Genomic DNA, 16,332 nt, shown 5'->3' on the forward strand with positions numbered 1-16,332 from the left:
GGGTCGCCAGGGGAAGACAACAGATGTTACTGATTAACTTTGCTCACAGACCCCTAAAGAAGTGGGGTTTTTTTCAGAGTGCCTGCAAGATGGAACAAAACAAAAAAGTTGGATGCAATTAAACGTTTCATGTTTAGCAATATTTATTTGGAAAAATAGTCTTGGCTAATTCCTTCATTCAAAAACGGTAAAGGAGACAGTGACATAACAATTTGTACAGTACAATCCCTCTTAAATAACATTTTTCTTAAAAAAAAAAAAAAAAAAGTCCCATTGACCTGAAGTGCCTTTGCAAATATCATTATTAAAAAAAAAAGAAAAGCCAACTTAAATAATCATAACAAACATCACAAATATACAATACAAAATAAAAATAACACAAAATCATTAAATTAACTTAAATTAAATCATAGTTTTTTTTAAATCATAACTTTTTTCTTGTTTTTTCTTTCTTTATTTTACAAAAAGGACAATCTGTATCAAAAAGCAACATTTTTTTTTTTCAAATGTAATTAAGACCAAAGTTTTCATGTGCCCCCCCAAAAAAGAAAAACGAACAAAAATGAACAATACTATGTCATAAATGGTTTTGGAGGGGCTTGGGGGAAGAAAACGCACTTCAGTTTAACACAGTGATCACGTATACATACAGTCTTCACAGGTGTGGTGATGGGTGCACAGCCCATGTGAACAGCCTCGTGAAGAACAGGCCAGTATGGCCAAACATCCACCGTTTGATGCAGTTCCTGCGCTCAGCAACGGCGTGTGGGTTAAAGAAAAGGCCTGGGTGCAAATGTTGCAAAAACAAAAATCGTAGCGTCGCACGTTATCGCCACAAGACAGCGTCCGTTTATATCTTATTTATTTTTCTACCCCCTCTCCCCGATAAAAGGCAGAACAGAAAGCTAAGTGGCAGTTTACTTTCAACCGTAAACTTTTCTTTTTTTTTCTTTTTTCTTATTTATTTATTTTTTTTACCCCGCCAGTTCTTATCCCACAGGCCGCCGCTGCCTGCGCTTAGTTTCCAGTAGAGAACCAGCTCACTCTGAATATCAGTTAAACGTCTCAGTATCAGCAGCAGTCTCAAGGTGGGACACCTCCCCCTAGGGTTAGAGCAGCATCTGAAGGAGTATAAAAACTCTCCCATAGAGCAAATGAGCAACGGGCAGCCCATTGGTGGCTCGTTACACCTGCAGAGACAAAAACAAAATAAGACATGAGAGTTTGTCGGCCACGTGTTCACAGACAGAAGTCCTGTTAAACTGAAAGGTGAAACAAACTCAAGTGAACAGAACTCACCTCAGTTGCAATTATACATTCATCCTTCTCCTCTGACATCACAAACACAGATTTGTACTTGGTGTCCGCACATGCAGACATTTCTGGGGCTTTCTTTTCTGATGCATCGCTGCAGGAAAGACAGAACAAACATCATTAGCTCAGTGATCCAGACAGCCTCAGTCAAACAGTTTGTCTGAGAGATCTGAAACTTTTCAGAAACAAATATTTACCATTTTAAACGTTTGCTGCGTTTCTCCTCGAACTCAAATGAGTCCAGGGATTGACACTTGTCCTCGCAGGCCGCCTCAAGCATGGCCTCTTTAGCCACCTGCTCATAGTTGACCTCTTGTACGAGGTTGTAGTCTGCAGGTGGATTGCGGCTCTTGTAGCTGCTCCTCCCTGGTGATGATCCTTCATCGGGGTCGCCGCTGCAGAAGTCCATCTTCTTGTTGATATTTTTGACGCCTGGCGTTGGCATCACACTGACCGCCAGGTCCCTGTCACTCCGGTGACAGTTGTTGGTCAGGTTATTTATTGTCTCTCCCTCACCGGCGGTTTCTATTTGACCGCCGCGCTGGGATTTCGATCGGAAAAATCCAACAAGTACGGCACAGCCTGCCAGCAGCAGCAGCACCAGGGCCACACCGGACCCGACAGCCATCCAAGGCACCTCCGACCCGCGGATGGCAGCGTGCTCTGGAAGCAAGAACTGACAGTTTCTGCCACCGTAGCCGGGAACACACGCGCAGACGTAACGGTTGTTTCTCTCGTGGCAGGTGGCGCCGTTGTGGCAAGGGTTGTGTTCACAGCGGCTGATGGGTGAGCTGCAGTTGCGGCCGGTGTATCCCGGCGGACAGGTGCATGTGTAGCCGTCGAGACCTTCCTGGCACGTCCCGCCATTTTGACAAGGGTACATTGAGCACTCGTCCCCGGTGTGGTCACAGTTCATGCCAGTGAAACCATCGGGACACTGACATAGATACGAGTTGACGAGATCCACACAACGGGCACCTGAGAACAGAAGAACAGACGGTCAGAAAGTTGGAGCGATAAATTGCGCAGATCCATAAGGAACTCGGAAAGAAATCTGCAAAACTTCAGTGACACCAGTCTTACCGTTGGAGCAGGGGCCGGAGGTGCAGTGGTCAATCTTCTTCTCGCAGTTGAACCCGGCGTATCCTGTGGGGCACTGGCAGAAGTAGCCTCCGTCAGGGTTGTCAGCACAGCGGCCACCGTTGGAGCAGGGCCCATCAGCGCACGTCATGGCACTCAGCTCGCAGTTGTTGCCATAGAAACCGTGAGGGCAAGTGCAGGTATATGTGTTCTCCAAATCCTGTAGGGGAGAAAATAGAACAGGCTCGACATCAAGATCTGTCTGGCAAATGCAGCTGCTACAAGCTGAACGTCTTTACATCTCACTAAGCCTCTCGTCGTATCTGTTCCATTGTTTTGGAAGCTTTTCTGGCTTAATGCGCAGTCACAAGAATGAGATGGAAGAGACGGGATGAAGGCTTGTGACACGTGTGAGCCACAGTTGACAGGATGTCACTATTCTCATTCCAAGACGTCTTAAGAAGTTAAAACAACACTTACAGCGCAGCTCCCTCCGTTGCGACAGGGGTTTCCAGCGCATTCGTTGACCTGGATCTCACAGCTGGCCCCAGTGAAGCCGGGCTTGCAGGAACAGGTGTAGCTGCCCTGACCAGTGTTGCTACAAGTGGCTCCATTCATGCAGGGCTTGTGGTGAGTGCAGTAGTTGAGATCTGGAAAGACACAGCGAACACATGTGGATTAGCCACAGCACAACACATGGCGGGACAACAGCAGCGGCGACAGAATGTCTTTTTTGTCCTCCGGCACACTCGACTCTTTCTCTTCTTCCAGTGTTTTTTTTTTTTGTTTCCTGTCTGAGCTGTTCACTTGGAGACAACTGCAACTCTGTTGTTGTGTCTTTACCACAGTGACGACTAAACTTTTACCAGCTTTCAATGATGATCGATCAGAGATGACACGGAAATTTGCCTAGTGAAAAACTGTGAAAATGGGTCTGGACTGGAGTTGAAAAAACATCTTTTTTCAGCTGATATTCTTCCAGATGTACTTCATTTTCTTCACAACCTGAGCCTCAACAACCTTGATCAGCCAATCACCCGATCATTGATCACTCTCTCTCCTCACCTTGGTTGCAGAAGAGTCCTCCCCAGCCCTCCTGACAGTTGCACTGCCAGGGCTGCTGGCAGGTCCCGTGGAGGCAGCCCGGGTAACGAATGCACTCGTCGCAGTAGCGGCCTTTGAATCCCACTCTGCACCTGTTGTTGTCCAATTAGGGAGGGAACACCGGTCAGTCCACTCACATTACCTCATGTGTCCCACTAATTAATTAATGCCCCAGTGAACCAGTGGAGACAAACTTACTTGCACTCTCCGGGTTTCTCACAGAAGCCGTGCTCTTCATCGCAGCCCGGCAGGCAGATCGCTGTAAAAAAAAACACCTTTTTAGACTTTTTACAAAAACAACTTAAATACAGACTCATGGTTCAGTTTTCTCCTCAAGATATGAAACTTAAAACCTAAAACCCCCCAAAAAGTCATTAAAATAAAAGAAAGCAGAGGCTCTTGAAACCCATTAGCTGTTACCTTAAACTCAATCTCCTTATCACCGTGGAAGAATTTTCTGCTTAACATAGTGCTGAGACAAAGGAGAGTGTGTGTGTGTGTGTGTGTGTGTGTGTGTGTGTGTGTGCCACAGAGAGTGTGCGCACACACACACACACACACACACACACACACACACAGAGACCCCCTCAACCCACCCCACCACCCTCTTTTTTTTTCTTCTTCGCTGCGGGTCAAAACTCTTTTATTCATTCTGTGCGCACACACACTCACTGACTCACACACACACACACACACACACACACACACACACACACACACACTCCCCTTAATGTCTCGGATTGGGGCAGATAAGAGTGGACAGCTGGCGAGTGTGTTGCCAGTGCGCGACAGCTGCTCCATTGTCTCCTCTCTGCCGGCAGCTGCCCACTTCAAACAATACCTCCCCCGCCTCGGCCAATCAGCGCCCGGCCCACTCCGAGAGTAACGAATCGGAAGGTAGCATGTAAATTTATGGCACGCGTGAGATTATTCCCCAAAAAACTTTCCTTAGAATAAATCAAGTGGTCGTGTGTGTGTGTGTGTGTGTGTGTGTGTGTGAGGGAGGAGGGGGTGCGTGTGGTGTTTACGCACAAGTTGCCTTCTAACGGCACTCAGAGGATCTGATTACAGACCCACCAGAGAAAATTAACTATTAACACTTTATGTTTTCTACACTTTTTTAAAAAACAAATAACACCTTTACGTCACTGTATAATCTGTTTATTTGAAGTTTAAAACAACTTAATTGCGTTTTTATTTATTTATTTTTTTTAAATATCTCAGATTATATATTCTTTCAGTTTGTGTCTTGAAATACACACACACGTCTACACACACACACACACTCCTGACACAATAACAAGAAGTTGTGTTACTCACGTTCAGTGCAGTACTGTCCCTTCCACCCGGCGTCGCACACGATCTCCCCGCGCTCTCCACAGGTGAAGTGGCCGAAGGCGTCGTCTCTGGGCCGGCAGAACACCGAGCAGCCGTCCCCGTAGTAGTGCTCGTCGCACACGAAGCGGTACGAGTACTTGAGCTCCGTCCTGCCGCCGGTGTGCAGGTCCTGAGACCAGTCATCTCCCACCGTGAGATGCCTCTGTGTGGTCATGGTGCTGATAACGCGCTCTGGATTCTCTGAAAGTGCACATGTGGAGGGGGGGAAGTTGAGGGTTAAGGCACGAGAAAGTGCGAGAATGTGATAAAGATTGAAAATGGAAGGGTGTTTGTTTCCTACCTGTGGAGAGGTCGTCTTTGGAGTCGGTGTGTAATGCCTCAATGATCAGTGAGAAGGTCCCCTGGGAACAGAAATGGCTTCATGAGACAGGTGGCCAGCGGAGACGTGGCGATAACATCAAGCAGAGGCCGGAGGCGACTGTGCCATACGCGCTCTGTGCTCAACACAAACCGCCCAACCCGATCTGCTGAAACTCAACACCTGTAAACTTTGTGTGCGCTCTCGGCTCTAAAGCTGCGGTCAGACAACGTGCCGCGGCGCGTTTTTACGCACGGATTTACATCAACAACAACAAAAAATGGCGCGATTCTGTCTCCTGCGCTTCAAACAGTGAATATGGACATGAATGTTTCCACTTACCGGCCACGTGAAGCCGAAGTTTATCCTGATGGGGTTGCTGAATGAACTCTCGGGGATGACATCGGGGACCTGGAAGGAGTTAGAGCCGAGCACGGGCGTCACGGCGCCGCCGTAGGTGCACGGGGGCTCCGGGGAGGCGTTGGGCTGGTAGTGCTTGAGACAGATCCTGAAGAAGGTTTGACATTCGCACTGCTGCTGGAAAGACGACGTCAGGCCTCCCTTACAGCAGTTTTTGTTGCCCTGTACTCCCTTCTTGTTTAGGAACTCCTGCAACTTCAGCTCAAAAACTCCCGAACAAAACCCCTGCGGAGGAAAGCAACGTCTCATTAACTACACACACACACACACACACACATACACCGCGCGTGTATGAGTGAGTGTTGTGGTGGGAGGGGTGGAGGGAGAGCAGGAGCAGCAGCAGCAGCAGGAGGAGGAGGAGGGGGTGATGGTTCATTGTTTGGAGAAAAAGAATATAAAGATTGAGGAGCTTACCTGGCACAGCAACATGGACATGACGGCGAGAGTCAGCAGGATGGCGCGCCCCATATTAAATAAATACATAATAAATAATAAATAAATAAAGTAAAAAGTCTCGGGGCTCGGCTTGTCCTCAGGGTGCCTCCTCCTGTTCAATCCCTCTGAGGAAGATGCATCGAGCACGTTTCTGTCGCCTCACGGGGTTCTCGCATCAACTGCTGCCGCTGTCAGCCGCGCCGCTCTCACTCATGTCCCGAGGAGCGAGAAGAGGATAAATCCCAATCCTTCAAAACAAAAAAATAAAATAAAAACAAAGATCTGTGAACTTGTGCGAGTGCGCGTTCAAAAGAAAAAAACAAAAACAGAGAAGTCCTCCAGTTCCGTTAGAAAGCGTTAATCCAATGCGTAAAGAGAGTAAAAAAAGAAGAAGACGAAGGGTTCCGTGTTTGTTTGGTTTGGTTTTAGTGGAAGAAAGTGGAGGATTTTTAGGAAGTAGCTTTTTGTGTGAAGGTCTTGGTCTAACCCAAGGACAGATTTGTCACTGGTCCAACATGCTTCCTTCTTCCTCCTAATGTCTTTCCTCACTGTGAACTGTGCGTCTGTCTCCAGCCAAGGCCGCCTGCAGCCTGTTATATACGGCCTGACACATGCTATGGTAATAACATGCAAATGGACGCCCCCCTCCTCCTCGTCCTCGTCCTCCTCCACCTCCTCCTCCTCCTCCTCCCCGACTTCACCTCCCAATCTGGCCCGGCTCTCCACAATGGGATCCCATGCAAGTACCCCAACAGCCTCCCTGCAGCCCCCCAGCAGCAGCAGCAGCAGCAGCAGCAGCGTTAAAATGGAAGACGTGTGAAAGTATTTCTAGCAAACGAGAGGTGAAACTTTTTTTTAAAAAAAGAAAGATTGTGAGTCTCCTGGAGGAGGAGGAGGAGGAGGAGGAGGAGGAGGAGGAGGAGGAGGCTTCAGATAACCTGTTGAAGGAGGAAATGTTTACAGGATGAGAAGGAAATGGAATTATTCCTTTTTGAACACACACCAGTTCCCCTAGAAATATTAATGTTCCAGTGAACATCTCTTCTCTGTAGATTGAACCATAATGTAAACACACACACACACACACACACACACACACACACACACACACACACACACACACACACACACACACACACACACACACGACAGATCTGCTGCTGACAGGATGTTGGTGACGTGTGGCTGGACTGATCCCTCCAGCTGTTGCCTCACTGGACAAACGTCTTTGTGCGTCTTAACATGTTTTTTTTTTGTTTGGATAAAGTGCCAAAATATAAAATAAAGAGTGTGAAGTTGATTCAGACAAGAAGAAGAAGAAGAAGAAGAAGAAGAAGAAATGTTTCTTGGTCAAATCCCCTGACTCAGTTAATTGTTTACACCCCTCCTCCTCCTCCTCCTCCTCCTCCTCACACACCCTGTAAAATTTTGGTATTTCTGGTTGTGGGAAGAATTTGATGCTTTGAATCGACTCAAAAGACTTTAAAAAAAGAGAGAAAACATTCCTTGGCAGAGCTGCGCGGTGAGGTAAACGACTGGAGGGGCTGGACTCTGCTGCGTTTTTCCATTTTGCTCTCCCCTTCTTCTCTTTCTCCGGCCTGAGATTAAAGAAAGGAGAAGAAGAAGAAGAGGAGGAGGAGAAAAACGCGTGTGCTCATGCATATAGACGTGTGTGTGTGTGTGTGCGCGCAAGCGGGCGCGCGCGCACCGGAGTCGCTCGCGTGGCCAACATGAGGGGGAACTTTTTGTTATTGTGTGTGTGGTGGAGGAGAAGTTCTCTCTCCCCCCTCAGCTGTATGGTAATTCGTCCAGCACCTGCTCTCCCCTCAATAACAGCGTGCGCGCGCTTCCCCTTGGGCTGAGCGCGCGCCCACACGTCCCACACACAATGCTCCCTCCACACACACACACACACACACACACACACACACACACACACACACACACACACACACACACACACACTTTTTACCTCACACATCAAACATAACCGAACAAATATCGCTCCCATGTTTCTTCTTCTTCTTCTTCTTCTTTTTCTTCCTGTGTGGCACGCGAGTAAAAAAACACACAGATCATTATTGAACTTGTGCGTGAGGGTGGTGTGGGGCGCGCGTGCGTGTGGATAAGGAGCAGGAGGTTTGCAGAGAGGAGGAGGAGGAGGAGGAGGAAGGTGGGGGTTGTTTCTTAATTAGGTCGTTCATTAGAAGTGTGATTTTTTTTCCTGCTGTATAATGGGGACCAAAGGCAAAAGCTGCACGCGCGGGCCACCGTACCGTGCGCGTAAATTGCGTCACTGTGTTGAGATATGCGCGTCACGGCTTCATCTTTCTGTCGCTACCTGCTGCTGCTCCATCCTTTCTCTCTCTCACCCGCAGCAGCGCTCCGGTGTCCCTGGTTACTTATTACCTCCAATCAATGGCAGCAACAACCAAACAGAGTCCTCCTCCATTAATAAACCCGTCCAGCTCTGCTTTTCTCCGGGCTGAACCGTGACCATCACGATTAACCTCCGAGAGACTCACAGGAGAGGATCGATTATCATTCCAGAGGCTTCATCAGTCTTCAGGAGAGACACTCCGACATGTTTTACAGCTTCCATAAAGTCTCTGTGGAGACAAATGTCAGCTTGAAAACCTTTAAAGTCAGGCAGGCAGAGGGAGAGAGAGGCTGAAGTTAAAGGAGCAGTTCACCCAAAAATGAAAATTCCACCATCCTCTCCTTCCTCCTGATGATATAAAATCAGGTGAAGTGTCGTAGTCCACCAAACATTTCTGGAGCTTCTTAGCAAAACAGAGATGCAGAATTCTGCTAAACACCTGAAGGAGACAGAAAACTTGTTTTAAGACAGAAACAAACAAACATAATAAGATGTATAAATGTCCAAACAGCTTGTTTTGGGTGATCCAACTGTCCTGAAGCTCCGAGATCCCAAATTGATTCCAAAAGATGTGATTTACTCCCTTGACGCTCACTCAAGCTCGTGTAACCACTTGAAACGGATGTGTGCTTTTAGCTTAGCAGTGAAAAAACATCTTTTTAAATCAGTTTGTGATCTCGGGGCTTCTGGAGACTTGATTTCTCGTGGCGAGTGGAGAATAGAATCATTATTTATAGGTTGCCAAGTCGTTTTGTCATGAAGGTCCAAACTGTTTGGAGCTGTACATGGATGACGTTACATCAGCACAGAGGGAGGAGATGGCGGCTGAATTTTCATTTTTGGGTGAACTGTTCCTTTAAGTATGAACACAACTGGAATAACTGAATTCAAAACTCAAGATTAAAAAGTCCTCATCCTAAATCTCACTGAAGCTCGGTCCTTTGCCGGTTGTTTGAGCCCTGATGTATTAATTTACTCTTTGAGTTGAGTTCTCATACATTTGACCACCAGAGGAACAAAACATTTCACTATAAATGCATCTAAACCTGAGCAGCACTGTGAAGACCCTGAGCTGCAGCACCAGAGGTGATCTGAGTTAACCTGGACTCAGACTGCAGCAGGATCTGACCCGGTGGGGATGGAACCTGTGCCCAGTTTGGACACAGTTTGTCTCCACAGTATATATTTCTCCTTGTGGCCAAGAAGCTGCTGGCTGAGCTCTGACTGTTTAACTAAAGTGCTACTGTAGGGGGCTGCTGTAGTTTAACTCCTGCCCACCAGTAGCTGCGCCAAACAAAAAAGGGTGACTCGGGGTCTGACTATTCATCCATTCTCTGCGCTTTAATTTCCATTGATTGTGAATGCAGGAGGGAGGGAGGAAGGGGGTCTTCAGTGAAGGACCACGACACGCCTTCAGACGCGGACAGACCCTTACAAGCCATCTGCCACTAACTACCCCCCCCCTCCACATCCCGAAAACGACGTTTATTTCCCTGCTTCCCTCCCCTCCCTCCTTCCCTCCTCCGGCCTGAAGCGCACGTCTCTATGCGCCTCTGTCCACCGGGCTCCGTCTACACTCAACTGGAAGCATGTTAAAGGACCTGTAACGGTATGGGCCCTCCGGGGCCATATGGCGAGGGGGAAGCCAGGAGGTTTTTTTTTTTTTTTTTCCTTTTTTGGTCCCCGAAGAGGAGACACCACATGGTCACTCGTGGGAACGTAAACACGGCGCGCATCACACGATATCGATCATATGAAGCGGTGATTGGGGAGGGAGAGGAGGAGGAGGAGGAGGAGGAGGAGGAGGTGCTGCGGCGTCATAATCAATTGATTTTTTTCTTCCTAACACTGATACCTCATCATTGTGCTAAATATTGACACATCTTGAGTGAAAGCTTGTGGAGCGCAGTGAGCCGAGCCCGTGATGGTGCCAGGGTTGGTGGTTCCAAACCCGGAACGATGCGGGAGGAGCAAGGCACCAGACCAGCACGGTTGGATGGAGCTGAGACAAGGAGGAGGGAGGAGGTGGGAGGAGGAGGAGGAGGGAGGCGGGTGTCTCAGAGGCCACTCGTGCTGAATGTCGGCGAGTGGTGAATCTTTAGGAAAAGGCAGCTTTTGAATCAGCACTTTCTCAGGAGGTGTTTTCACGCGCGCCTCCTCCGAGTCCTTAATGACGCGCACGCACAAAAAACTGTGGTCAACGTGGCGAGAAATGACGAAGAAAAATTCACATGGACAATTAGAATAATTTCAATAAAATCAGTATGATGTTTGTGAGTGTTTTATTGTCATCGCTACAAATTTAAATCTACATTTTTATTTCCTTAGAGGCTTTTTTTGAGCCATGAATTGTCACATCATCCTTAAAGTTCTGTAACATGTCCAGTGATCTGAGCCCAGACCCGGAGCGTCTCCCTCCGGCCGGTTCGCCCTGGTTTACCTGCTCAAACGCACAGATCAACAGGCCTTTGTGTCCAGATCAGATTACTGTGGCCAGCTGCTGGAAGCGGGGGCCACAGGCCAGATCCGCGGCTCCCCAGGGCTCTTCAGGGCTCCGCGAGGCTCCCCACGGCTTCCCACGGCTCCTCGAGCCTCCCGGTCCGGGCTGCTGTCTCATTTGCATACGTTGCTGTTACTGGAGACGTGCTGAGCTTAAGTTTATGGGAAGAGTGCCGCAGTAATTACGTGGGGGGCCCAGAGACGCGGCTGCAAGTGTGTGTGTGCGTTGTAAGTGTGTGAGAGGGGAGGGGGGTCGTGTGTGTGTGTGTGTGTGTGTGTGTGTGTGTGTGTGTGTGTGTGTGTGCAGAGACACTGGGGAGCTAAGGGGGAGGTAAAGAGGGAGCTGTACGTGGCCAGTCGCGTGCCAGTGTTTATGAAAACACATCTGCCGGCGCACCCCGGGGTGACGCACCGCAACATATGCGGGTCCCTGTGAATAAAATCGATAACTCACACAACTGATACTGTGCGCGAGCCACGTTTACCCACAACAAATACTGGAGTTAGAGATCAAGCTGCTGTAATGATGTCGAGCTGAGGGTTAAACAAACATTAAAATTGTGTTTATAAAGTTAAAAAAAATGTTAATGAGGTAAAAAGTCTGAGGCTGGTCTAAGAACAGTGTGGAGTTATTACAGAGGGACTCGATGATTGATCCACGAGGGTCACATATATTAAGTTTGTCCAAAATGAATTCAAAAAACATCCTTAAAACATCAAAATGACCCTGTACACATCAGATCAATACATAAAGGTCCAATCATTATTCCCACAAAAATGTCAAACAACGCCCTGTCTAGCAATGTTAAAGAAATTCCAGGACCTATCCCACTGCTCGGATCAGCACCAAAAATTAAGTGGGCCTATTCTGGGCCGGGACACATCCTCTACCCAAGTTTTAGGAAAATACTATCAGTAGTTTTCATGTAATCAATCCTACAAACCAACAAAAACAAAACAAAACGAACATCAAATGGCCACATGAAGCTCCTCCAGTGACCAAATACCTGCTGAATCAACCATCAGTCTCCGCTGTGCTTTAGTGGTACTGGCACATGTTTACATGCTAACACGCTAACTCTTCACCCATGTGCTGTTGGAAATATATATGAAAAAAACATTTTTTCCCACTAAGGAAATTCACACAGTTGCCATCGCAACAATTCAGAAAATACAATACAATAGCTCACTTTTAGCTGGTGTCCCATCATTAAGTTAAAAGAAATGTTGGCACCTGATCCGCTCACTCTTTGTTTTGTTTTGGTTTAATTCGTCACAGATGTGAGGTGACTTACAGGAAATAGGTACTAGTTGAAAAATAATCATAAACCTTAATTATCGTATGTGAAAATGAAAGTGGAGAACAAAGTGGCGCTGGCTCTGTTTGCTCAGCGATACCACAACACAATAAAATCATATAACAATAAAATCCCTGCTGAGATCAGCACATAATGTCGTCCTGACAAAAGTATGTGGACACCCAAAATGGAACAATATGTTACTTCTGCTTCTGTAAAAAGGCTCCAGTCTCCTGGGTTCAGGCAGATGTTGGAGGCTGGCTGAAGGGATTCTGCTCATTCAGCCACAAGAGCTTCAGCGACGTCCAACACTGATGGTGGTGATTCAGTTCAATAAATTGACTGACTGAAAAATGCCCATTACAATTTTTTTCTTAAAGATGTTTTGTAGTTTTGTTGGTTTCTTCAAGATTATTTTTCATTTGTTATGGAAGAAAACATGAACAGGATTAGGATCAGGATCAGGATTAATTCCTATCTGGGAAGCGGGACAAAGTGACTGCCATTTTTGTTCTGTAAATATATTATCTTCACCAGGGAGGTTATACTCTCACCCGTTGGTTTGTTGGTTTGTCAGCAGGAGAACTCAAACAACAACAAGCAGATTTCAAAAAAACGTGGATGGAGGATGGGTGTCGGCCCAGAAACGACCATGTTAACTTTATGTGTAGATCCAGATAAAGGACGGATACAAAAACTTTTGTTTTCTCGCTTTCTTTAGCATTGTAAATTTTGACATTTTGTTTTTGGAATTACACGTTTTTTCAAGTGGCTGGAGAGTACAAGTTGTTTGTGGATCCAAAACATCGACCAAGACCAAAATACTTCCATCCATTCACTGTATTTAATGTTGAAAAAAACTAAACTCGTGGCTGTTTTTGCGACCAGAAGAAGAGCAACTCTCTGTTTGTCTCCCTCCGCTCTCCTCTGCTGTTGTCCTGTGGAGGTTTAATCACCAGTATGAATGATGGGAGAGTAAATGGAGGAAGTCCACCTCCCCTGCCCTGCCCTCCCCTTTCTCTCTCAAACTCTCCCTCTCTATCTCTACAACCATGAGCATCTGCCCAGAAATGAACAGATGTAGGCACCTGCGTTGTGGGCCCACATATGCGCACATGTCCCCCTCCCCAAACCCCCTTTCAACCTTCCCTGGGACCCGGAGCCGACCACAATGGGGAGAGATCAGGGATGCAGTAACCAAATACTGCCTATCCCCCCAGGACACTCGCTCTGTTAGAGGCATTGTCACCAGTTATATCAAGTGGCTGCACCGAACAATCTGCTGTATGACTGCTCATTTGAGACATAACATAATTCAGAGGGACAGAGGAGGGAGGGAGGGAGGGAGGAGGGGGAAGGCTGGGTGGTGTACAGAGGTGGCTGCCTGGATAATTTCTATGGCTCCAGTATGAAGTGGTGGCTGTTTTAAACAAGTGGGCTCAGGTTTTCTTGCAGTTGGGGTTGGACTGAATTGAGTCCAGTCTTGGGATAAGTGGCCGTTGGGTTTGTTTTTGAGGGCCCGGGGGTGGCAGGTGCTAGCTGGGGTAGGAGGATGAAAGAGAGGCTTGTCGGAGCAGGGTGGGTACAAGACCAGGTTACACATAAAAAGCCTTGTTTTTGTTCGAGAAAAGAGGTCCAACAGCCCAACGGTAGAGCAGCGGTGGATAATGGCGCCATAATAGCCCCCCGTCCCTATCTCTCAGCTGCCGCTGGACGACAGAGGATCCACACGCACCTGTTGTCGTCCCCCTTTTGTGTCCGGCTAGCGTGCTACACCTCAGGAATGCTCCCCGTCCAGAGGCCAGGCTGCTCGTCCCAGGAGAGAGCTTAGCCACGGTGGGATGAGGGGAGGGTGTCAGGAGTGTGTGTGGAGGAGCTGGGGGGGGCACGGCAACCAGCAGGGAAGCTTTAGAGGACAAGACAAGGAGGAGAAGGAGGGGAGGTGGAGGTGGGAGGGAGAGAGGGTGCGTTCCTCCAAAGCCAGTGTCCTCTCGCCTCCTCTCCAGGGGCCTGTCCAGAGAGCCCTGTCCTAAATCACTGGCCCCAGGGGGAAGGCTCTCCATTGTGAAGAGATGGCCCCTGCAAGCTGGGCCGCCAGCTGCCACTGCTGCAGCGTCATGCCCCCCTCCTCCCCCTGCACACACACACACACACACACACACACACACACACACACACACACACACACACACACACACACCTCCTCCCAGCATCCCCTCCACCTTCAGCACCATGACAATGCTCCCTGCGGCCAGGGCCACAGGCCAGTGGAGAGCATTAAAAAGGACTTGGAGGAGACTCTTGAGAAAGGCCACAGCGGAGCAACACGTTTTTTGGCTGAACATTAATGATGACAAACTCGGAGCAGGGTTACAGTGCACGACACGGTAACCTGGACGAATCTGACGACCAGGCCCCAGTGAAATGGAGCCCTTGATGATACAAAGAGCGATCATAAATCTGAGTGACGGTGCAAAAACTTACAGCAGATTGTAGTCGAGGAAGCTCGATCATAGATGCCGGACTTGAAGATTCACGGCGGTCCTTTTTTTGTTGACTTCAAAGACGAGCGATCACAGCTGCAGGTCTCCTCTCAATCCTTCCACAACAAGAAGAGGTTTTAATGGTTTTTCTTTCACTTTGACGCCACACTATCAGCACATCTTATAAAATCCAGTCCACACGTCAACCTTTAGACTCAAACCATAAAAGTAGCAAAGTTCATCTTTCAGTCTGCAGACACGGACACCGATCTTATCAAGGCAGATCGATTTTATCCATCTATTAAACTAACATCATCAGTTCAGGTGTTTACTCTGCTGAGCGCTGCAAACCAATAAGGTGTAAAAAACAATAAAAAGTGTCCTCGAAAGGAAATGGACCTCTGGACAGACCTCCAGACGAGCGTCAGTATTTCTTGGCATAAAAGTCTGGAGTTCTGCTGGAGAGATGAACACATTTCTTCCAAAAGATTTTCCCATCACGTTGGTGTTATTGACATCTGGGCCTGTTCAGCACGTTCATACCTGTCACAGAGCAAGATCACATTTCAAGTGACGAGCCGCAGCGTCCAATCCAAACGACACACAACACCCTCAGTCCTTTAACCATGTTCGTGCTACACCAACGTCCAAGTTTAATGTCGACTGTGAAATTCAGACTTGATTCATGTCTGAACGTACAAACCAACACGGAGGCCTTTAAAAGCTGCGGCGACCTTAAAAAATCAAACAACCATCTCTGCATCATGTTGTCAATATGGGAATCTCTGGTTCTTATGATAAACATTAGTTTACAGGGAATTATGCCCTTAGAAGTCCCTGAACGATACTTATCAATATCAATAAGCATCATAAACACATTTATTGTTAAATTATAAGCAATTTATAAGCACTTACAGGTGAGTTAATAGATGCTTAAGCATTAATTAAGTATCTAATAACTCTGATTTAGTTTTTAGATCTGAAAATGAAAAATACATTTAATTAAGCAACAAAAAATCTTGATAAAGACTTCAGTTAAACTCAATAAAAAGAGAAAGAAGCTCGTGAGGCTTTAATTAACATTTATAAGCATCTGTAACAAGTTTGTCAAGAGCTTACTAATGTCTTGTAATCTAACAATATGAATGTTTATTATGCTCTTATTTACATAGTCTTATTAATTAAAAGCATAACATAATGCTTTATAAGAGGCTATTAACTGACGTTTATTACAAGGACCAGCACCAGAAGATGGATCCATGTTCTGGTTAATTTGGAGGAAAAAGAATCAAATGTTGACATGCAAACAAAAGATGTGTTTCAGAATTTGTAAGTGTCATACAGTGTTCACATTACATGTATATGAGCTGACTGTGTTTCAAGCCAAAACGTACCTGAACCAAGTTGTTTTTTAAAAGAAACAAACCTTAAGAAAAATGGGAAGTTTCAACATATCCACAGACTGCAGACACACACATTTATCCTGGTTCATGAAGAGACTAATTAAAAGCAAGATTACAGATGTTAAAATGTGCTGCATTTAATCTCATCTGTCTGAATTAAAACTGGTTCTCAGCAGGTTCTCGTTCTGCAGCACAACACAGAAAAAAAATCAAAAACAAT

The 16,332-nt window shown here is 46.9% G+C and overlaps 1 protein-coding gene across 2 annotated transcripts; it reads right to left on the reverse strand.

Moving 5' to 3' along the window:
* Window positions 1-442: 442 nt before the first annotated feature.
* dla (deltaA) lies at window positions 443-14,845 on the reverse strand. Of its 2 annotated transcripts, XM_037108494.1 has the most exons (12): window positions 14,711-14,845; window positions 6,029-6,297; window positions 5,537-5,839; window positions 5,177-5,237; window positions 4,819-5,076; window positions 3,697-3,757; window positions 3,460-3,590; window positions 2,875-3,044; window positions 2,398-2,614; window positions 1,512-2,292; window positions 1,300-1,408; window positions 443-1,190 (listed from the first exon to the last, which is right to left on the reverse strand). In XM_037108494.1, the coding sequence occupies exons 2-12, from the start codon at window positions 6,095-6,097 to the stop codon at window positions 1,185-1,187; spliced, it is 2,166 nt and encodes a 721-aa protein (XP_036964389.1). In that variant the 5' UTR covers window positions 6,098-6,297; window positions 14,711-14,845; the 3' UTR covers window positions 443-1,184. The 2 variants fall into 2 exon arrangements, with proteins under 2 accessions (XP_036964389.1, XP_036964396.1); XM_037108501.1 differs by lacking the exon at window positions 14,711-14,845 and having other exon boundaries at window positions 2,515-2,614; window positions 6,029-7,999.
* Window positions 14,846-16,332: the final 1,487 nt, after the last annotated feature.

Source organism: Acanthopagrus latus, chromosome 1, assembly GCF_904848185.1.
Source record: "Acanthopagrus latus isolate v.2019 chromosome 1, fAcaLat1.1, whole genome shotgun sequence".
Lineage (NCBI taxonomy): Eukaryota > Metazoa > Chordata > Actinopteri > Spariformes > Sparidae > Acanthopagrus > Acanthopagrus latus.

Excerpts from the sequence above, each read along its gene's own strand:
- dla (XM_037108494.1), bottom strand. The coding sequence starts at position 6,097 with ATGTATTTATTTAATATGGGGCGCGCCATCCTGCTGACTCTCGCCGTC. Across the intron at positions 5,840-6,028 it reads TGTCCATGTTGCTGTGCCAG|GGGTTTTGTTCGGGAGTTTT; the intron begins GTAAGCTCCTCA and ends TTTCCTCCGCAG. Across the intron at positions 5,077-5,176 it reads CAAAGACGACCTCTCCACAG|AGAATCCAGAGCGCGTTATC; the intron begins GTAGGAAACAAA and ends GTGCACTTTCAG.